This window comes from Hippichthys cyanospilos, chromosome 6 (genome assembly GCF_059441005.1).
Source record: "Hippichthys cyanospilos isolate Australia breed blue-spotted pipefish chromosome 6, RoL_Hcya_1.0, whole genome shotgun sequence".
Lineage (NCBI taxonomy): Eukaryota > Metazoa > Chordata > Actinopteri > Syngnathiformes > Syngnathidae > Hippichthys > Hippichthys cyanospilos.
The window spans coordinates 19,018,820-19,041,948 of record NC_142374.1 but is presented as its reverse complement, the minus strand read 5'-3'; the positions used below and the strand labels follow the sequence as shown (position 1 = coordinate 19,041,948).

The following is a 23,129-nucleotide window of genomic DNA, read 5'->3' as shown; positions in this document are numbered from 1 at the left end:
TTCGATCATCTTAACGTTGAATGTGAATTAATGAATGGTATTATATGTATATTTCGGTTTTTATATTTCATAATGAAGTCATTCAATCCTAAAGACATACACACACACACACAGTGACAATATGCGTGTGTATGTGTATGTGTGTGTGTCTGCAGACTCGGTTCATTTCGAACTTGATCCCAGTAGTTGTGATCAATGTGACCCTTACACATTCCCATGATCCTTGTCTATGAGATTCCAGACCAGTACCCAATGACCTGATCCCTTCAGTTTGCCTGCCGACCTGGACCTTGTAGTCCTGATCCGCGTCGCTCTAATACATGTCAACAAACTCTATGTAGTCTTAGTACACATCGACCTTGATACTTGTATTAATGATTTTGCGATCCTCAGTACCTGTCAATTACATCTTTGAATCCTTGGTCTCTTTATCCCAATATTTTTGGTGATTGATGATTGATGATTGACCCATGGTTATTTTTTTGGCAAACTCCTGTAACCCCGGTAGAGGAAGCTACAGTATGATCCATACGGATGTGATTCCTTGATCTCCTGTCCCTTTAGATTATGACCCTCTATCCTGATCCTTTTATCCCAATACCTGACACTACACTCAATCATCTGTAGACCAGAGTTTTGTCATCCATGGTTCCAGAAACTCTATTCCATCTAGGCTCACTCTTCAGAGAAGTGATTACTTACTTCCAGCAAGCGTGCACCAGGACCCTTTGAGATCTGATCCTTTTATCTCAATACCTGTACACCCAATTGCCTGCAGGCGTTGGATCTTCTTATCCATGGTCCCTGTTGCTCGAAGACCAGGATGTCGCACTTGTTCTTTTCGGCCAATTCTGTGTATCCTTGATACATATAGCTCTTGATCCATCATAACACGACTCCTTTATACCCAATGCTTACAGACCGAGAACCTGCTAAGCTAATCTTTTTAGCCCTTTACCTGTAGTTCAGAATTCTGTAACCCTGAAAGTAGCACTTTTTCTTGGCAAAAAAACCCCATGGAGCCTTTGTACTGTACTGTGATCCTTGCAAACATGAGTACTTTGTCGCCAGTACTAGGAGCCGAGAACCCTCCTGGTTCTCCTGGTCAACAAATGCCGTGTAACTTGATCTTTTGGATGCATTTCCTTGATCCTCAGTATCTTTAGGCCAGAACATAGGTATCACGGTCCCTGCAGAGATTCCTTGTCTCCGCAGAGACCATGGTGTTCCTGAATTCGTGATCCCAAGTGCCCCGACCTCAAAGTTGAACTCCTTTAACGCCATTAGCTGCAGACCAGGACTCCGTGGATTTGACCATTTTGTTCTAATGATTGTAGACCTACATCCTAAATATCTTTAGACCAGGATTCTAAAGACCAAGTCTCCAAAACACTTGTCCTTGTCAACAAACTCCCTACAATCTTAGTACATGTAGCTTTTGATTCTTTCAGACCAGATTCCTTACTCTCCAATGCTTGGATGCCAGCACCTTGGTGTCCCTGTAGTTTTGATCCCTGTAGACCAGGTCCACCTGGTCCTTCTATCCCTGATGTGTGTACGTGTGTGTGCCTTTCTCCTGACGGTGGTTGGGCGGCGCCTGAGCTTCAGTGTTGACTGAGGCCACAGATTGTCTAATTAGATTAAGCAAGGCTTTCGTCAGATAATCATTGAGCCTCCTATAGCTCCTGTTTTTGTCCTGACATGGAGAGCGGCCCGCAGGGAGCTCGCTGAAGGTCATATTGACTTTCCCGCCATCAACAGGACCACTTTGGACACTCCTCTGCGTGTATGTTTGTGTAGCTGAGGAGCGACGGCTGGGTTATGGGCAGTTGCGGGATGCGTGTGTGCGACGCTGCTCAGTGTAATCGGAACGTCGCTAATTCCTGCTGCTCACCCGAGGCCATGGGGGAGGTTTGTGTGAGTACAACTACCTTCGGTGCTATGGAATGTTAGTTATTAGTTGATCAAAATTGGTGTGTGTCTTTGTGAAGAAGCTCCTTTGTCAGTGGTATTTCAGGGAAGTTTTTTTTTCTTTTTTTATCATGTCACGTACTGCACATTGTGACACTTAGATTAACATTGACTGACTAGCTTACCTTTACAGCCCACAGTAAAGCTTTCATTGCAACTCTGTTATATCGTGGGTGAAATCTACTCATTAAAACTCAGAAAATTACCAAAGGAAATGAAAGAAATGAGAAAACTAAATGATGGATAAAATTGATGAAAAAGTTGAAATATAACTAATATATATTTGTATATATGGATAAAAAAAATGATCTTTCCATCTGCTCGTAGCAACAATGCTAATGTGGATGCTAAATAAGTGATGGCTTGTCACCACATCTCAGTGTGCCGTGACTTCCACCTTCCCTCCTTTTTCTTTCCGTCCATACGTTCCTCCCCGGCTCAGATTAAGGCTGACTGATTGACACAGATTACGCCGTAGGTCACAGACAGCAACCCAACACAGATGCAAGTGTAAAAAGTGCCAACCAGGGGAAGAAGTGTGAGACATATTTCATGTTTTGTGGAATTATTAACTGCCTAAAAGTGTGAAAAATAGCTTAAGCACGCTTAATAGTGTCATCAGTGGCTCACTGGTATTGTTCTTTTTTTTTCGGACACTTACACTCATACATCTGGGAAAAATAGTGGCAAATTTGTTTTATGGACATTTTATGGACATTATTAACTATCATTAAATTATAATAATGTACAAGTTGTATAAGTACAATTTATAAGATTTAAACCACAGTAAATAGTTACAGATGCAAGCCATGTGTTTCATTATTAACACTTTGAGTGCCGTTAACGTTAAAAGATGGCAAAACTGACCAAAGAGCGCCATCGATGTCAATTGACTTAAACTATGTTTTGTTTGTTTGTTTGTTGTTAAATGGGATAAAAAAAACCTAAGATCATTCAGAATGGTCGAAATTGGCCGGCAGTATTTTTTTTAACTGGCTTGCATTAAAAGAGTGAACCACCATACATATGTAAGAAAAAGAGTCAAAGCATAGGTAATTGTCACCAACATGTCAGTTTTTGATATTAACTCTCAAAGAAACTGAATGCAGGGAATAGTCACATACATGCTTCATATGTGTCATTTTGTTGGTATTATTATATCATGCAAGTGTGAAAAGATGCTGACCCTGGGGGAAAGTGTCAATTGTGACTCACACAAACAATTTCAGTAGGCAGAAAAGTGTAAAAATTGCATTTGCTAACTTTGGGTATTAGTGTCAAATGTGGCTCACAAATCATTTTTTGCTCACATCAAAATGTATTATGAGAACTCCCTGTGTGTCCCCAGTCAAAAAGTCCACGTGGGTGCCCCACCACACACTGAGTGTGACCTCTGAGTTTGACCCCTGAAAAGGCCGTCGGTCGGGGCCCCGAGGCGACATGGCCAACAGCTCTTCTTTCCGGGGCGGCAAACGTGTCCGCCGCGGCTCCGCCTACATGGAGTCCGAGTTCAGCTGCTCGCTCCAGGAGCTGCGCTCGCTCATGGAGCTGCGGGGTGATGATGCCCGCGAAAGGATCCGGAACAGCTACCAGGATGTGGACGGACTCTGCGCCAAACTCAGAACCTCCGCCCTCGAAGGTCAGTGCGCAAACTATGCGCAAACTATCATTAATACTTTGCGGTTCTCAAAGGGGGTACGAGTACCTTTCGGGGTATCTGAAGGCATTTCAATAACTGCGTGAGATTTGAAATCTCATAATGTTGTGACAGGAACAGGTCACTTTTATTTTCAAATTAAGAGCAAATTAACTGCAACATTTAGTGGCGATTTAGTTCTTGTGCGTTATTTTGTCCAATCTTTTGATCTTCACGTCAGGCATTTCACAGAGAGAATATTAAAAGAAAACAGCAGGGAGCTGAAATTTCACCCAGATGCTGACAACATGTCAAACTTCAACATGGCACAACAACTTAGTTATCACACTACCAGGAGTGCGCCCTCCCTTGCCTAAAATACCATGAGAATGATGTGGAAAAAATTACCAAAAATGGTCAAAATACTGCATAAGGGTTGATAAATGTGACATAAAATTCTAGCAATATCAAACAGAAATGAAAGAAGCTGATGTAACACAATATTTTGTGCAGTAATTGAATAAAATACGACAAGAGAAACCATTACAAATGTAGTTCCAGTTTAATAAACTAGACAGGTATGAATTTTAAGTCTTCTTTTTTTCGTTGAAAAATGCTTTGCTAAATGCTAACCCAAACCCTGTTTCAGAGGTTAGAAAAGGAGGGAGAAAAAATATTTCACTGGAACACGTTAGAGAACCACTGCTTTACGTGATGCAACTGAGTATTATCCCATCAGACAGAGGTGACGTGTTTTTTTTTTCTGATTGAATAAAAAGTGTTTTTTTTTCTTCTGTGTTTACGACTATTGATATCATAGTTAAAAACAAGTGTAATAAAACATTGTGTAAACAAACGAATTTAAATAAAACCTAGAAAAACTAAATGGAATTCAGTTCAACTCCAAAACAAAAAAATATTGATGCCTCTTGTTAGATAAATATAACAGGATGAGTCAATCCAATTCACAAATTAAATTGAATTGAATTAATAACGATACGATAACTATTCACAATCATACATTTATTTGCACTATTATTTATTACATTATATTATGTATTACATTTGACAGTATGTATTAAATGATTCTAAAATCCCCCCCCCCCAAAAAAAAAAAAAAAAATTATAGGGACCTAGAAGCGTCTTAAGCAATTAAACATCTGATATTTAATTGAGTGCAATAGAGTCTTTGCCAGTGTACATGTAAAGAACATATGAAGTACTGTCTCTTCCTCTACATGATCGTGTCTTGTGACATTTGCCTCTTGGTCGCCATCATTAATTCATGTGTGAGAATCTCAAAACACACTCAGTGAACACCTCCGGTCACACTGAAATGTCAGAAACAGCTTGAAAAATCCATCCAACCAAACGCTTCACTTCCTTCTTTGTGTGTTGTGTGCATGTGTGTGTAGCTGTGAGTTTGACACCAACTGTGAACCAGTCAATAATATGGGAGGAATAGAAAAAATACATCGTAGTGTTTGGCATTATGTGGCTCTTTTTTCACAGGCACAACTCTCATATTTAGCTCTATTACTTATCCCACAATTGCCTCTTACAAAGAGACACCAGTTCAAAGGGAAATATGCTAGCTTTCTAGTGGGTTTAGATCTATTGCACAGAAGCATTTTTATGAACAAAGAACTCGTAATTGAAAAACTATGGCTACTAACTAACTAACTAACTAACTAACTAACTAACTAACTAACTAACTAACTAACTAACTAATTCTTGTGCAGCTCGGCTAACCCAAACTACTTTCACAGAGAAGCAACACATGCAAATACTGTAAGTACAGATACAGGTGCTTTCTAACATGATCAGATTTGGCTAATAAAAGAAGTTAACTAACTAACTAACTAACCAACTAACTAACTAACTAACTAACTAACTAACTAACTAACTAACTGGCAAACTCTTGTGCAGCTAGGCTAACCCAAACTACTTTCACAGAGTAGCAACACATGCAAATAAGTACAGATACAGGTGTGTTCAAACATTATTAGATTTAACTAACTAACTAACTAACTAACTAACTAACTAACTAACTAACTAACTAACTCTTGTGCAGCCAGGCTAACCTAAACTACTTTCACAGAGTAGCACACATGCACATAAGTACATGTACTGGTGGATTCTAACATGATTAGATTTAATTAACTAACTAACTAACTAACTAACTAACTAACTAACTAACTAACTAACTAACTAACTAACTAACTAACTAACTAACTAACTAATTCATGTGCATTTAGGCAAACCCAACTAATGCAAATAAGTAAAGATACAGGTCACATAGCCAGGAGGTCCAGTTCTGGGTGGGTGTGGTTTTCTTTGGGAAAGGTGTTGTAACATTGGACATGTGTGTGTTATGAGGTCTGGACGGTTCGTGGGAAGACCTGGAGTGCCGGCGGCAAGTGTTTGGCCCCAACGTGATCCCCCCCAAGAAGCCAAAAACCTTTGTGCAGTTAGTGTGGGAGGCGCTGCAGGATGTGACGCTCATCATCCTGGAAGTGGCCGCCATCATTTCACTTGGCCTTTCTTTCTACCGACCACCGCACGCCGACAGGGACAGTGAGTTCACTCTCATTTGCTTCCATTGTTGTGAAAAGGTGCCGTTTCCCATACACCCATGAATGCGTCACAGGTAGACAACACACATAACGCAACAGTAAAATGTCGATACTTTTCTTTGCCTGTTCTCAAATGAAGGCACTTCTGGGAGTATGTGAGATTTTAACTGGGTTTCTTGAAGTAGCAGCAAATCTAATTTGATGAACATTACATCTGTGACAAGAGCAGTATATTTTTAATTTGAAATTAAGAGCAAATCAATTGGAACATTAATCAAATTCTTGCAAACTTGAGTGACTTCTCCTTTGTAGATCTTCTTATGTGTCATACAGATTTCTGTGACACTTTCTAGTAGACAAGCCAGAAATAAAACAGACTGTGTCACAGGAACGATCTTCTGAACTTGTTGAATAAATTATACCTTGAATGCCACTACATAGGTAGGTGCAACATTTATCCAACCAGACATGGAAAAGATTGAGAACCACTACACTAGTGTGATCAAGTTGCGCCATTTATGTTAAAGATGGCAACCACTAATCACATCTCTTTTTTGCCAACATAATGGATAAACGTGTGTCTGTCTGCTTGTAGGTTGCGGGAAAGCGGCGGGCAGCGTTGGCGACGAGGGCGAGGCGGAGACGGGCTGGATCGAGGGTGCGGCCATCCTGCTGTCGGTAGTGTGCGTGGTGCTGGTGACGGCCTTTAACGACTGGAGCAAAGAGAAACAATTTCGGGGGCTCCAGAGTCGCATCGAACAGGAGCAAAAATTTAGCGTGCTGCGCGCCGGCCAGCTGGCGCACGTCAAAGTGTCCGACATCGTCGTGGGCGACATCGCCCACGTCAAATACGGTCAGTACATATTTCATTTGCTTTGACGACGTTTACAGCTAACTCATTCGCCTAACTAACTAACCAATTAATTGATATAAAACTGACTAATGGACTTGTGTCTGACTGACTACCCAACTAGCTTTACAGCTAACTACTAAGTAACCAATCGGCATCTCAGAACTACCTAGCAGTGATAAAGACTGACTGAATGAGAACCAATCCAACTTGTTGTTGTCTCAGATTTGACTCGGAGTCTTTGGCATTTGACTCATTTGAGTCTAACCATATTTTCATCTATAAAAAAATAACATCCTTCTTCAAAGGAAACTTGAAATAAGTTCTTCAGGTTATCATAATAAATGATTGATTAACCTGACCACGAGCATGATTATAAAATTTGGTTTTACCAAACATCAAGAATTAGCATCAGCCACAACGTCTTAAAAGAAAAAATGGAGCAACCTGTAGATTCTGGAAAATAATTTCAGACACCCGGCACCATGTCAAACTGACCGACCATCCAACCTAACCAATCATTCTACACCCACCTACCAACTTACCTGATTGACTACCATACCAGTGAACCACCTGTCGTACGTTCTGACAGAATTCTCATGATAGTTCTTATCCAAATGTTTCTCCGTTGCCTCCCGCTTCTACAGGCGATCTCCTCCCTGCTGACGGCATCCTCATCCAAGGTAACGACTTAAAAATCGACGAGAGCTCTCTGACGGGCGAGTCGGACCACGTCAAAAAGAGCGTGGACAAAGATCCCATGTTGCTCTCAGGTGCTCACTCTTTCTTATTTTATTCATTCACCACACAATAAATCATTTTGAGCTTCAAATGGTCCTTTTTCATACTTGGCCAGGCACTCATGTGATGGAGGGTTCTGGCAAGATGTTGGTGACGGCGGTGGGCGTAAACTCTCAGACGGGTATCATCTTTGCGCTGCTGGGCGCCAGCGAAGAAGGGGGCGACGGTGACGACGACAAGGCCGAAAAGGATAAGAAGAAGAAGAGGAAGGAGGAGCGCAAGAAGAGAGGAAAAAAGGATAAGAAAAGTATGTTTGAGGAGTTCCTTAACTCTTTCAGCGCCATGAACGAGAATTCTCATCTTTTAAAATACTTACGCCGTGTGCCATTTACGTGAATGCACGTCAAATGTATTTTTGTTTTTTTTTTATGAAAGGGTAGCTGACACCCTTGACTAGTGCTTATTTTAACTCATTCAACGTCATGGACATATTTTCACATTTTTTTTAAAGAGTCCACAAATTTAATTCCAGATACTGAACCCATTCAATGCCACGGACTTATTTTTAGTCTTTTTTTAAAGACTCCAGACATTCAATCGAAAAACAAATGTGAAAATTGAATTAATTAACATTAAGACATTTGAGCACTGTAATGAAAACTGTCACCATCAGGTGGCAGTGTTTTCATACATACGACACATTAATTACATACTTGTAATTTAAATAAAGGAATGGAAATCAATCTTTCATATGATACCACCCTTGTTTACATTTACATAGCACAAAATATTCTGTTGGCCTTGAAAGATGTTTGACCTTTTCCGATGACGCTTGGCATTGAAAGAGTTAATAAAAAAAATATGAAGCAATATAATTGGAGATCGTTATCAAGATTACTAACTGGCTATTCTTCCACTCAGGTAAAAAGGATGAAAAAGGCAAAAAAGGTGAGTCATTTATTTATCCATTCATTGCTGCATATGTCCCCTAAACATCTGTCAGTCAATACGAACAATCAACAAATCAAGTAAATAATTTCAATTGATCATCAATCACACATGAGATCCTTGACCAGGTTTTTTGGTACTTGTCAACCAAATGGCACCAGTTGACCCCCAGCTACCAATACACCCCCACCCCTCCCCCAGCAGCAGGTGCTCCTGACTCTGTTGATGGTGATTAGGAGCAAGAAGATTAGCTTGCTTAAGCTCACCAGATTCTTTCTTTACTGCCGACCAACCTGTCGCTGCTTCTTCTTCTTCATGTCCACTAATAACCTATTGGGATCAAGACACACTCACATTTACACACCGGCTTTTCCTGTCACACCTGGTTAGCCTGCGCTCAAACAGCTTCGGCATGGACCACTTTATTAGGAACACATCTGATTGCATTCAATACAAAAACTCAATGAGATGGACGTTTCTCTTATGTCTCAAAGTAATCAGAAATTTCGAAACATCTGTCAGTTCACTCTGAAATATTAATACTTATAATAAATGTCATTCGGATGCAATGTGGTGTTTTCTTGGCAGGGAAGAGCAAAGATGGCGCAGCCGTGGAGATGGAACCGCTCAATGAGGAGACAGAACCGGAGAAGAAGAAAAGCAACCTGAGGAAAAAGGAGAAGTCTGTCCTTCAAGGGAAGCTGACCAAGTTGGCCGTGCAGATCGGCAAAGCAGGTACAGATTGGAAAAAAAAAATACCAATTTTTTCAAACTGCCATTTAAAGGCAATTTACAGGGATAACTGTATTGATTCAGCAGAACTTCTTGGTTGTTTTGTCTTTCCTAATTGGATTTACGAAAAAATTTTAGGAAGCCGTACAGCCAGCGCCACCTAGAAATATTTGAAAATTTCGGCCCATGAATCTAGTTTCACTAGAGCGCAATATTTGGTAGTAGATCCTGAGTAAAGTAAAGTAGGAAAGTTGTAGTCAAGTAAAAATGTGCAAGAAACCATACGACTCAGGAAGTCTGACGTTTTGCTTTGAAATTGGTGATTAAGGATCATTTTCAGGCATCCGTCAAAGAGAAACCCAGTAGCTCCATCGAGGAATATTTGAAAATCTGGTGCCTGAATTCAGTTTTACTTGGAAGATTTATGCGCATTTCTAGGCATCCGTCAGACAAATTCAGTAGCATTCTCCTTAAATGTTTTGAAAATTCAGCCCCCGATTCCAGTTTCACTTTGCAGCTCAATAATAGATACAGATATAAACCCACAGAAAGGTCTCAAAAAACATGTCCTAAATTAGACAGGAAGTCTGCCATTTAGCGTCGAAATTACTAATTTAGAGTAATTTCCAGGCATACTCTCTGGATCTCATCCAGAAATATTTTGAAAATTCCCAGTTTCACTTTACAGCTCAATATTTAGCAGAGAGTTACACCATGAGTAGACTCAGAGAAAAGTCTCAAAACATTCTGAAAAAAAACACAACTCACAGACACTCGTGGGCCAGAATTGAAGCCCGTCTTTCCCCACTCAATATGCACTATCAACAGCGGCCAGAGGAGGCGCTAAAAAACAAACTAAGCCAAACAAGGCACAAATCTGTAACTGTTAAAAAATAAACGAAATCAGTTCCAAAACACCCAAATTATTTCACGGACACCCGGTGATCCACTTTGAGAACCACTGCTCTAAATCAGTGGTCCCCAATCCCCGGTCCGCGGACCGGTACCGGTCCGTGGATCAACTGGTACCGGGCCGCGTGGGCTGCACCCGAAATAATGTTTTGTAGATGATTTAGTTTAACAGTTCATACGTTTGTGCTTGATCTTTGTTTTTTTGGCGCCGCCTCTGGTCGCTGTTGATATTACATACATAGTGAGAAGGATGATGTGGTTTTTAAAATTCAACCCTATATAGCAAATTTCACTCAGCAAAATGATATCTGCGGGTAAATCACGAGTAGCCCCAGAAAGCCTCATTTTGTGATGGTGTAAAACCCTTTCCAATGCCAGGCCTCTTCATGTCAACGCTGACCGTCATCATCCTCATCGTACGCTTCCTGGTGGACACCTTCTGCATTCAGGGCATTCCCTGGACTGCAGAGTGCGTGCCCATCTACATGAAGTTCTTAGTCAAGTTCTTCATCATCGGTGTGACCGTGCTGGTGGTAGCTGTACCTGAAGGTCTCCCTCTGGCTGTTACCATCTCCCTGGCCTACTCTGTCAAGGTTCGTCACCTGGACAAAAAAGTCTTCACAAAATTTGGCCACATAAATTCTAACACATCAAGAGAGTTTTAATTCCAATGCAATGTTTTGCCATGAAAACAATCAGTGGAGTTCCTCAGGGAAATGTTTGTGGCCCCCCTTTTTTTTCTCTTTAGAAAATGATGAAGGACAACAATCTGGTGCGCCACCTGGACGCCTGCGAGACCATGGGCAATGCAACCGCTATCTGCTCCGACAAAACAGGCACGTTGACCATGAACCGCATGACAGTGGTCCAGGCTTATGTGGCTGGCTGCTACCACAAGAAGGTGCCGGAGCCCAACCTAGTTCCTGCCAAGATCCTGGACCTGCTGGTTCTTGGGATTGGGGTCAACTGCGCCTACACCACAAAGATTATGGTGAGATGTTAAAAATAGGCTTTCCATTCAGGATCTTGAGCTAAGTTATGTTGGATGGATGCCAACAGACTTCAGAGAGACGCTGATCTCAGATCAGCCCAGAGATTTTGTGTTCTAAGTTGAGGCTACGCCAAGGCTAGGCAAAATGGCCCAAAAGTAAAATCTCAATTTTCTTCAGTCTTTCTAAAAGAAATAAACCCAAAATCAATTAATCTACAGTTTTAGTTTACATAAAAGAAACCTGGAAAGTATTTAAGTAAAACTAATGAATAGTGATTTTATAACTTAACATTCATAGACTGTGCAAAGAATTGCTATTCAAAACTTGTGCATGACTTGCTTGAAGTTGACTTATCTTGCCATTTTCAGCAGGATAAAGTTTTTATTTTGTTTACAATTACTTTGATAACCAAATTGTGGTTTTAAAGGTATTAATTGTACATGAAAAATCATGTATATTTATTACCTTCAAAAACATTCTACTTAATGAAAATGAATATCACAAATGACATCTCAGGGGCTCAGGGCTCGTGCAACAACCAATCATGGCTCACGTTTTTGTGACCATAAACTGAACCGTGATTTCGTATAGCATATGTGACGTCATTTTCTGTCGCTGTCAAATCAAAATCTGTTTTTAAAAGTATGCATTGGACGTGAAAAATAATTGAATTATCTCATTAACTAATTCAATACCAAATATGTCATTTTGCACTTTTTAAGAGTCCAGAAATTCAATAAATTTACCTACTGTATATGCTGAGGTTTTAGGCTAAATGAGTATCTAAAAATGGCCGCTATTAAAAGACTGGTAATTTAAAACAAACTGTATTAAGTACAGTATGTATAAATGGCTAAAATAAGTGAAATATTCCTTTTAATAGCACCTATAAAAATCATGTCTTGTAAAACACCCATGTAGCATTCTGCCACTTTTGCAAAATGTCAATTTTACCATTTAGCTCATTTTTAAATCTTTTATTTTTAGAATTAATTTGATTTAATGCACAGACCCGGGTTACGCTATGATCATTTGATGTCACGCTTTGATAGTACGCCAAGATGTCATGTTTAGGATGAAGTGACAAAAACTGGACAAACTTGGTCTCCAAATTTTTCCTGATTCTATCTGGTTCCTTTCTCCAGCCTCCCGACAAGGAGGGTGGTCTTCCTCGCCAGGTGGGCAACAAGACGGAATGTGCCTTACTGGGACTGAGCTTAGACCTGCGACGGGACTACCAGAGCATTCGCAACGAGTTCCCCGAGGAGAAGCTCTTCAAAGTGTACACCTTCAACTCGGTCAGGAAGTCCATGAGCACCGTGCTTAAAAATCCCGATGGCAGCTATCGCATGTTTAGCAAGGGAGCCTCCGAGATCCTGCTCAAGAAGTAGGTCCCTCACCGACCCCCGATTTGAAAATGTTATGGTGACTGAGCAAGCCTGGCTGACTAATTGAGTCCAAGTCATGACTTGACGCAATTGTATTTCCGCCACAGTAACTTGTGTGACTTATTCTCACCGCGGCGTCACTGCCGACATCTCTGTTACCCGCCTGTTCCCTCCTCGCAGGTGCTGCAAGATCCTGACGGAGAACGGCGTGGCCAAAGCCTTCAAGCCTCGCGACCGGGAGAAACTGATGAAGACGGTAATCGAGCCCATGGCTTCCGAGGGCCTGAGGACCATATGCCTCGCTTACCGGGACTTCACCGTCGCCGACCAGCCTGACTGGGACGATGAAGCAGACATCCTCACTGGACTCACGTGCATTGCCGTGGTCGGCATAGAGGACCCTGTCAGACCTGAGGTACTTGCGGCAGAAATTTCCTGGTTTTAGAGGTTTACCATAGCCCTCCTGTGTGGAGTTTGCATGTTCTCCCCGAGCCTGTGCGGGCTCCCTCCGGGCACGCCGGCGTCCTCCCACACTGTGAAGAACGGTGAAGAAGGAATGGCAGAAGAATGAAGAAGAATGGCAGGGGAATTGGACATACTAAATTGTCTCTAGGTGTGATTGGTTGTGTAAAAGGTTGTTTGTCTCTGCTCTGCGATTGGCCGACAACCAGTTCAGGGTGTCCCCCGCCTACTGATCGAAGCCAGTTGGGATAGGCACCAGCAAGCCTGCGACCCTTGTGAGGATAAGCGGCAGAATTTTCACTCTGGTCAATTTTTGTTGCTCGGTACTTTGTGCAATGACAATAATTTAATTTAATTTAATTTAATTTAAGAATAGAACCTTTGAGAGGATAAACCCCCTCTCGTTTTCAAGGGGATCCCCATATATAATAGAATAAATAAAGCTCTATGAATCCATAAAAGCGCTGATAAAATCTCTGCCTGAATGTCTGAATTTTCTGTGATGTCATCAGGTGCCGGACGCCATCAGGAAGTGCCAGCGAGCGGGCATCACTGTGCGTATGGTGACGGGAGACAACATCAACACGGCGCGCGCCATCGCCAGCAAGTGCGGCATCCTGCAGCCCGGGGACGACTTCCTGTGTCTGGAGGGCAAAGATTTCAATAGACGCATACGCAACCAGATGGGCGAGGTCCGCCTCACCGCCGTCCATCACAACGGGAAAGCAGCTGACTCCTGCTGTTGTTATCACAGATTGAGCAGGAGCGAATTGACAAGATCTGGCCCAAACTCCGAGTCCTCGCCCGCTCTTCGCCCACTGACAAGCACACCCTCGTCAAAGGTGCGGAAAAAAAGTCGTCATTATCATCACTGACATGCTATGACTCTTTCTGAAAGTCTCCAAGTCGACTTTGTCTTCCTCTTTCAGGCATCATTGACAGTTCGGTGCTGGAGCAGAGGCAGGTCGTCGCGGTAACCGGAGACGGCACCAACGACGGGCCCGCTCTTAAGAAGGCTGACGTCGGCTTCGCCATGGTAACAATAGAAATGAATACAGAAATATAAACCAAACAATAAGACAGTAAAATTCAATGTAAAAAAAAAAAAATAAATAAATACAATGAAGAACTAAAACGCAAGATAAAATATGGTAAAAAGAATGCACAAAACTGAAATAAAATACAAATCGAACAACACAAAGGGAGATAAAAATCAACTGAACAAACTAAAATATAACAAAACAAAAGTTGAAGTGAAATGAAAGAAATATAAATAAAACGTAATCCACTCAACTGAAATGTAACGGACTCCAAATGTTGGTTGCGTGACAGGGCATCGCCGGGACGGACGTGGCCAAGGAGGCGTCGGACATCATCTTGACGGACGACAACTTCAGCAGCATCGTTAAGGCGGTCATGTGGGGGCGCAACGTCTACGACAGCATTTCCAAGTTCCTGCAGTTCCAGCTCACCGTCAACGTGGTGGCCGTCATCGTGGCCTTCACCGGTGCCTGCATCACGCAGGTGGGCCAACCACCTCCCTCGCTCATGTTCTCACCTGATCTCATCTTATCTCGTGCCATCTCTTTTCATCTCACTCCATCACATCCCATCCTATCTCATCCCATGCCTTCTTATCTCATACCTTCTCATCTCATCCTGTACCTTCTCATCTCATCCCTTTTTATGTAAATTCATCCCATCCTATCTCATCCCATTCCATCTCATCTCATCCCACCATATCCCATTTCTTCTCATCTCATCCCATTCTCTCATCCCATCAAATCGCATTTCGATAAATCTCAACTCAACTCATCTCATTCCATTCTATCCCTTTTCATGTCATCCCACCCCATGCCATTCCATTCTATTTCATCCCATCTCATCCATCAATCTTATTTCATTTCTTCTTGTCCCATCTATTTTATCTCATTTCATCTCATCCTATCCTGTCCCTTCTCATCTCCTCTCTCATCTCATCTCATATCATTTCATATCATCTCATTCCATCGTCTCATCACATCTTATCTCATTTCATCTGATTCCATCCCATGCCATCCCATCCCATTGCACTTTATCTAAACTGATCTCATCCCATATCTCTTCTCATCTCGTCCTATCCCATCCCTTCTCATTTCATCCAATTCTATCCCACCCCATCCCATCCTATAATTGAGCTCATCTCATCTCATCTCATCTGAACTCAACTCATCTCATCCCATCCCATGCTAATATTTCTCATCTCATCCTGTCTCATCTCAACTCATATAATCTCAATTAATCTCATCCCATCTCATCGCCTTACATTGCCCCCTGACAGGACTCGCCCCTAAAAGCAGTGCAGATGTTGTGGGTCAACCTCATCATGGACACGTTCGCCTCACTGGCGCTGGCCACCGAACCACCCACTGAGGCGCTGCTGCTGCGCAGCCCCTACGGACGCAGCAAGCCGCTCATCTCGCGCACTATGATGAAGAACATCCTGGGCCACGCCATCTACCAGCTCACCGTCATCTTCACGCTTCTTTTCGTCGGTCCGTCCCTGCGCCCCACCTCTTACAAACCAAAACCAGTCAATTAAAAGTACAAAAGTACAAATAAAAGTTAAAAAGTGTTCTGTAATTTGTGTTTTTGTTTAGGGGAGCTGCTACTTGACATGGACTGCGGTCGCAACGCGCCACTGCACGCGCCGCCGTCCGAGCACTACACCATGGTGTTCAACACCTTCGTGCTGATGCAGATCTTCAACGAGCTGAACGCACGCAAGATCCATGGCGAGAGGAACGTCTTCGACGGCGTCCTCAACAACCCCATCTTCTGTTCCATCGTCTTCGGCACCTTCCTCGTTCAGGTAATGGGCCGACTGAAATCAGAAGACAAATAATTACCTAAAATGTGATTTTTTTATTTTTTTTTTGTCTGGTCAGGTGCTGATCGTGCAATTTGGCGGCAAGCCTTTCAGCTGCGTGAGCTTGACCGTGGAGCAGTGGCTCTGGTGCGTCTTCCTGGGCTTCGGCAGCCTCCTGTGGGGACAGGTAGGACGGATAAGAACGGCGCCCGGATGGCCTCCGTGGCTCGCTAACGACCTTTACTCATCCAGCTGGTGTCCAGCGTGCCCACCCGCTGGCTGAAGTTCCTGAAGACGGCGGGTCACGGCACCAAGCAGGAGGAGATCCCTGAAGAGGAGCTGGAAGAGATGAAGGACCCCGACGAGATCGACCACGCTGAGATGGAGCTAAGGAGGGGCCAGGTGCTCTGGTGCCGGGGCCTGCAACGCATACAGACGCAGGTTGTCTTCCGTCCCGCTTCCTTCCTTAAAGGGATAGTGTGTAAGATTTAGACCATTTTTCATGACGGACAGCAGGAGGTGCTGCACTTACCATTGTCTGTAGCTGTAACAAACATGGCCGCCTCCGGAGAAGTGCCACCTCCCATGTAATACCATTTCATGATAATTAGACCTCTCCGATTATATTTAAAACATACTATTGGTCATTAGGAACATTCATTTGCAAGTTTTTTAAATTTACAATCATTTAATGTATTCTTTTTTTAATGAAAAACGGTCTAAGTCTTACACACTGTCCCTTTAAAAACATCCTGCCTAGTAGCACATGTGCCAAAGTCTCTTTCAATCTTTTCTTAAAACAAAAGGAAAAAAGCACAACAAACTCAACAATCAAGAGTCCAGTGTGAAAATTAGCATAACTCGTGTGACTTATAACATCAGCATACATTAAAACAATCTTAAGACAACTTCATTCAGTCAAACCCCTATTTGTGTAAATGTGGTTTTCACAAAACCAGGCTTGTGTCGCAGAGTTTAGTTTTAAGTTACTTACAAAAATAAAAAATTTTGACAGAAATGTCCATTTTGGGATTTTTATTCAAACAAACTCCCTAAAGCCTTAAGTGACACTGTCTAAGATTTAGACAATTTTCATTAAAATTGATTGAATTAAGTCATTATAAATTTAAAAAATCTTGCAAATAAATGTGTTCTCAATGAACATTATATTACATGGGGGGGGGGGGGGGGGGGGTTTCACTCCTCCAGACGTTGCCATGTTGTGTTTCGTGTTTCGCTGTTTTTACCGTAATGCCCCTAAACCTCCCACGGTTGCATGCGCATACTCCCTTCAAAGCCAAAAGTAATCAAAGTGTCTAAAAATAAGGGATTAGTAGAAGATGCACACTATTAAGAGATGAATGTGCCAAAACTATGTAACCTTTGCTCAAAACTTGGGATTTCAAGTTGGCAACCCTCAAATTGCTGTAACTTCATCCATTTTTGAGCTACCTCCATGTATTGTATATCGAGGGATTAAGTGTAGAATTAGAATATTTTCATTTTTGGAAATATAAGTCTGATTTTGTAAAAATGCATCATATACTACATATGCATACACACACACACACACACACACACACTAATATATATATATATATATATATATATATATATATATATATATATATATATATATATATATATATATATATATATATATATCTGGAATGGATTAAAAAAAAAGATTTAGCTGCCTAATTAATATAGTTAGGCTGCATGTGATATGTTATTCGAAAGAAACTTTCAGGGTTGACTTCCCCTTTAGGGTACCACTCTTATCCATATGGAACGATGCCTCTGCATTGAGTCTAAGTGTGAAGGTTAACGTTGCCCTGGTGTTTCTCGTCTCCCGCTTCCCAGATCCGCGTGGTAAACGCCTTCCGCGACAGCGTGTCGCCATACGAGAACCTAGAGACCCCCGAGTCGCGCAGCTCCATCCACAACTTCATGAGCCACCCCGAGTTCCGCATCGACGATTCGGAGCCGCAGATCCCGCTCATCGACGAGCTGGAGGGCGAGGATGACGCGCCCACCAAGCGTAACTCCGTGGTGGTCCCTAACAACACCCCGGTCCCCACCGCTGCCGCCCCCCCGGAGCGTGAGCGCCCCCTACTGGCAGCCCCGTTCCTCAAGGACCAACAGAGCCCTCAGGTCAGGGCCGCAGGGTTGATGTCTAGTAATTCCGGGGGGTTGCCGCCCTGTCCCGGAAGCCCCCTACACAGCCTGGAAACCTCGCTTTGAAGCAAAAAGAAAACAGTCTCCTGATTGGTGGAGAACCTGGAAGTGACATTCTGTGTGTTTCTAGATGTGAACTCTTGCAGGTGTCCTTTAGTGGAAGGTGATTTGTAAATTAATAATAACTTAGATTTTAATGTGATGGATCTGTGACTTGTGTTTGTAGACAGCCAGGTTGGGGTTGTGTCTTAATTGTTTCATGTGTTTTTGTAAAAAAAAAAAAAAAAAAAAAAAAAAAAAAAAGACAAAAATGGGTTTTAGGTCATGGTTTTTAATACCAAGATGGATTTTAGCTCATGGCTTTTGCGATCAAAAAAAGGAAAGTGTTCAAATACATTCTTTAATTAAAAAATTGCATCTGAAATTGGGCATATCATATTTACTAACGTTCATGGTTCCGTTTTTATATATGGAATATGAAATGAACAGATAAGGTGGAAATCATACTCATTTTTCAGTTATTAAAAAATTGGAAATCAAATGGAATATTTACAGTGCATTTTTCTGCATACATTTTTGTATTCACTGGATGTTCCTTTTTAAATAAATAGTTTTTTCAGTTTCACGCAAATATTCTTGAGTTTTCATTAAACCTAATTTAGATATAGCACTGGTATTGTATCAAGTGTAACAATTTTTATTAAATTATGGGCGCAATTGATATTAATTGATTTTCAGACATGATACCCAGTTTAAAAAAGGGGCTCGGTTTTTTACTCACAGAACTCGTTTGATTTAAAAATTACCAAGTGGGTCTGTCCATTCGCAAGCTAAGTAAAAACTAAAAAATAACTACTTATTACAATTTCTTTAACAGATAACCAATTACTGTACTGTATACAATTAAATAATGTGATGCACGTAAAACTTTATTTTACAAAAATCTGTTAATTCCAGCGTTAACAAATAACGTCCATCAGACGGGTTCTACTACCCTCAAGTGGTGATCCCATGTTACGGAATTTTTAAACAAATATATTAACACAAATTCTATCCCAAAACTATTAATAAATTTAATCATGAACAAAACAAGCACAAGAGTCTGTCAGGGGAAGACAGTTGGGTAAGGTATTAAATATATTTGTAAAATTGGCACTTCCTGTTTGAGCTAGTGACATCACTCAACCCTTGTCCAATCACATTAGAGTCCGACCCTGCATTTGTCCATGACGTCACTTTCTAACATGGCGGCGGACTGGAACAGAGGTACAGTATTTGTTTTGACACGTCCAAAGAGAGGCGTTACTTCCACGTAACCGTATATTCAAGTTTATTTTTTTTTATTTTTTGCTACTATTTCCATTAAAAAGGGGAAAACGCAGTTGTCACGTCGTTAGCTGTAAAGTTAGACTCGAAACTGACACAAGAAGCCCAGTTTTCGAGTTGGTCGTCTAGCCGACATAATGTTCGCCTCGCTTTTTCACAATAGAATTGTCATTTAAATTTAATTGACTTGTGTGACAGCCAACGTGGTCATTTTTCATCATTTTTGTGTCACAACGAAATGCAGCGTCATATAAGATGCTTTGATTTGCCAGGCCATGACTCTGTGGAGGACATGCTGGACGCCGAGAACAAGCGTTTGGCTGACAACTTGGCCTCCAAAGTTTCCCGACTCAAATCCGTAAGTAAATCGCGTGTATTATTTTTAAACAATGTACGGTTGGTAGCTTAATACAATTCTAGTCAAAATAGGCAGATGAAATAAGATGAGCACATAATTACATGAGTAAGTATTGAATTGATTGAATAAGAGTTTCTGAGACCTTGAGGAGAAACTCCGGTTATGTTTTAAATCAGAACATCGTCAAATTGACAAAAGTATAAAATAGGAAACTATATTAGAGCTTTAAAACCACTGCAAAGGAAGCAAATTTGAGAAAATAGTTTAAGTTACACCAGAGGTGTCCAAACTGCGGCCCGGGGGCCATTTGCACCATCATTTCCGATTGTCTTTCATTTTTTCAGCAGCCCCGCCGCATAAACTAAAAGTGACTTTGGACGTGGACAACAAAGCAAGTTAAAGTGAAATAATGTTTTAGTTTATGAGCTAAGAAGCTTTTATAAATGTTAGACAATTTTACATTTTTACAGGTGTTGATGTAGTGTGAAAACTATTTTGCAGCAAACCAGAAAATAACTATTTAGTAGCCTGCTTGGTTTTAGTGTGATTAGTAAATTACGGCTTTCAGTTTTCTGCGTGTGACCCCAAGTGAAAAAGTTTGGACATCCCTGAGTTACATTTTTCAAACAGCACAAGGAAGAAATGTGGACATTTCGGGCATTTGACAATCAATGACATAATGTCATTTTTAGTTAATAGAAAGAGGTCAAATGTGAAGGAAAATTGCTATTAAAGTGAATTTTAGAGAACAAAATTGAATGAGTGATTAATCATTTTAAGTTTTATTGCTGAAAATAGCTAAATACATTTAACAGGCCTCTAATCAAGCTTTAACCATGCGTCGCCCCCTGGTGGTGGGGCTGACTTATAATTGCAAATGCTTGACAAGAAGCAACACAGATGACATTTTAAATGTAAATGATGAGGTTCATGCAATCGTTGCTGCCAAAATTGTAATCATGATTAAAATTGGATTAATTGTGCAACCCTTGAGAATAAACCAGTCATTCCGATCATGATACAATCTGACGTTAAGTGTGCGGAACCTTCTCTGACAGCTGGCGTACGACATTGACAGAGAGGCCGAGGACCAGAATGACTATTTGGATGGAATGGTGAGTTTAAACGGATTGCAATTGTTTAGAACAGTGGTTCTCAAACTTTGGTGTGAAAATAGAAAACTTGCTCGGTGGAAGAGTGGTTAGCACACCCGCCTCACAATTCAGGGTATTTCGTGTGGAGTTGCTTGTTCTCCCCGAGCCCACGTTGGCACTCTGGCTTCCTCCCACACTCCAAAAACATTCATGGCTGGTGTATTGAACATTCTAAATTGTCCTTAGGCGTGAATAGTTATTCGTCCCTCTCTGCCCTGCGATAAGCTAGCAACCAATTTTGGGTGTCCCCTGCCTACTGGCAATAGACAGCTGCGATAGGCACCAGCAAGCCCGCGACCCTAGTGAGGATAATTGGCTGTAGAAAATGGATTAGATAAATTGTGCAACAATCTGCTGGAAAATTTTGCCAATAATGACAATACACATCTTTATGCAACTTAACAAAAAAAGGCATACAGCATTTTACAAAGGAGTGACATTAATGCAAGTTTGCTTCATGTTCCAATTAATTTGCTCTTAATTTCAAAAGAAAAGTGTTTTGGTCCTGTCAAAGCATTCAAAAGTATTGAATTGGATTGGCAGACACCTGCAGAAACTTTGTTAAAATTTCATGTACCCCCCCATGTATTTTGCACTATCTAGGAAAATTCTATAAATCTACCTCAAATTGTATCTTTTTAAAAAAACATTTAATTAAACTTTCAGCAAATGCTAACGACACTTACAGGGTTTAAAAAGGTTACAGCTTATTCTGAATCTGAAAAAATATCTTAAAGTGCATCAAGGTGCCCGAAATTAAAAAAAAAAAAAATGACAATCCTCATTCAAACTAGAAACACAACTAAAAAACTAAACCATTTAATGCTAGAAAATAAATAAATGTATGCGTGACATTAACGCCAATTTCTTAAATATTTTAACCTGAATCACATGAATGAATTTGATTTAGAAAAGGTTGACAGTGATTGCAAAAAGTTTGAAACCTGGTGCCATTGGATTGGGGCGCACCCCACTAATTGCGAAGGACTACCCTAAGAGAACCACTGGTCTTGGACAAACTGGATAAAATTTTGCCACGTGGATGAAAGTAGCAACACGCCGCCCGTATTTTAACGCACATGACAGGGCTCTGACTTCATGAGCGCCACGGGCCTGCTGAGCGGCAGCGTCAAGCGCTTCTCCAACATGATGCACTTGGGACGCGACAACCGCCGCATCATGTGCTACATGTCCGTCGGCCTGGTGGTCTTCTTTTTCCTACTCTACTACGCTGTCACCAGGATGCAACACCGCTGATCCCCCCCCCATCACGCCACTGACCTCAAAACTGATGGGAAAGAGAGTCTGGAAAGAAAGAAAATAAAAACATCACCTGGAAACGATCAGAAGGCGGCAAAGAGCCCACAAGCCAGAGCTTGAAACCACAAGACTTCTGTCTATGGAGATTTATGGACTTCGTCTTTGAAGGAAATGTAGATTATTTTTTTGTTCAATTTCAGTGTATTTGTACAGATAAAGATATCTTATTGATATTACAGTCAAAAATAGTTTTGTAAAATATACAGTGACTTACCGGTATTCAAATGTAAATGTTCCTGCAACTCGAAGAAGGCTAATAATTGTTACATATTTATTTTTCTTGAATTGTTTATAATCAACGTTTATTCCTTGCCAGATGGTCTTGGAATCCATTTCACTTTTGTGTTGACTTAAAATTTGACTTTTTTTTTTAATCCAAATAAATGCTTTTGAATAATAATAATAATCACATCTAAACGTGTAATTTCCCAGTGTAACTATTGTAAATTACAATGGTTCTTTATATAAAAAATGTGAATACGTTAAGCCAATGGGAGTCATCTATCATGTTCATAATTTTAAAGTAAAACAGCATTTATTGTACAGCCATAATTGGCCTTATGTGTAGTACAATACATTTGAAGAAAACGTTTTTTTGGGTAATTGCGCCAGTTTAATTCTTATATTTTTCAAGCGTTATCGCTGAGCGTAAGATGACTGTATTCAAGAAACGATGTACTCTTCGGTTCCGCTCGGCTTTTTCCGGCAGCTCATTGTTGTGAGGACTAGTGGAGAAA

At 41.2% G+C, this 23,129-nt stretch overlaps 2 protein-coding genes across 2 annotated transcripts; both read left to right on the top strand.

Annotated features, from left to right (window-relative positions):
• The first annotated feature begins 1,671 nt into the window (after positions 1-1,671).
• Positions 1,672-18,859, top strand: LOC148422625 (plasma membrane calcium-transporting ATPase 1-like). Its single transcript, XM_088417214.1, has 21 exons — positions 1,672-1,917; positions 3,320-3,610; positions 5,987-6,184; positions 6,779-7,036; positions 7,681-7,806; positions 7,890-8,081; positions 8,696-8,722; positions 9,311-9,457; positions 10,745-10,959; positions 11,115-11,357; positions 12,504-12,745; positions 12,927-13,161; positions 13,721-13,900; positions 13,963-14,050; positions 14,138-14,244; positions 14,541-14,732; positions 15,529-15,742; positions 15,848-16,059; positions 16,136-16,243; positions 16,309-16,497; positions 17,920-18,859. Exons 2-21 carry the CDS (start codon positions 3,412-3,414, stop codon positions 18,298-18,300), a joined length of 3,753 nt encoding a protein of 1,250 aa, XP_088273340.1. The 5' UTR covers positions 1,672-1,917; positions 3,320-3,411; the 3' UTR covers positions 18,301-18,859.
• A 584-nt stretch (positions 18,860-19,443) lies between these two features.
• Positions 19,444-22,878, top strand: bet1l (Bet1 golgi vesicular membrane trafficking protein like). Its single transcript, XM_088416219.1, has 4 exons — positions 19,444-19,500; positions 19,833-19,918; positions 20,977-21,033; positions 22,159-22,878. The coding sequence occupies exons 1-4, from the start codon at positions 19,461-19,463 to the stop codon at positions 22,327-22,329; spliced, it is 354 nt and encodes a 117-aa protein (XP_088272345.1). The 5' UTR covers positions 19,444-19,460; the 3' UTR covers positions 22,330-22,878.
• Positions 22,879-23,129: the final 251 nt, after the last annotated feature.

What these genes read in the sequence shown, in the direction of transcription:
- LOC148422625 (XM_088417214.1), top strand. Translation starts at nt 3,412, where the DNA reads ATGGCCAACAGCTCTTCTTTCCGGGGCGGCAAACGTGTCCGCCGCGGC. An exon ending in CGTGCAGATCGGCAAAGCAG is followed by an intron (nt 9,458 to 10,744) that starts GTACAGATTGGA and finishes TTCCAATGCCAG; the next exon opens with GCCTCTTCATGTCAACGCTG. An exon ending in TCGGCACCTTCCTCGTTCAG is followed by an intron (nt 16,060 to 16,135) that starts GTAATGGGCCGA and finishes TTGTCTGGTCAG; the next exon opens with GTGCTGATCGTGCAATTTGG.
- bet1l (XM_088416219.1), top strand. Translation starts at nt 19,461, where the DNA reads ATGACGTCACTTTCTAACATGGCGGCGGACTGGAACAGAG. An exon ending in GGCGGCGGACTGGAACAGAG is followed by an intron (nt 19,501 to 19,832) that starts GTACAGTATTTG and finishes TTGATTTGCCAG; the next exon opens with GCCATGACTCTGTGGAGGAC. An exon ending in ATGACTATTTGGATGGAATG is followed by an intron (nt 21,034 to 22,158) that starts GTGAGTTTAAAC and finishes CGCACATGACAG; the next exon opens with GGCTCTGACTTCATGAGCGC.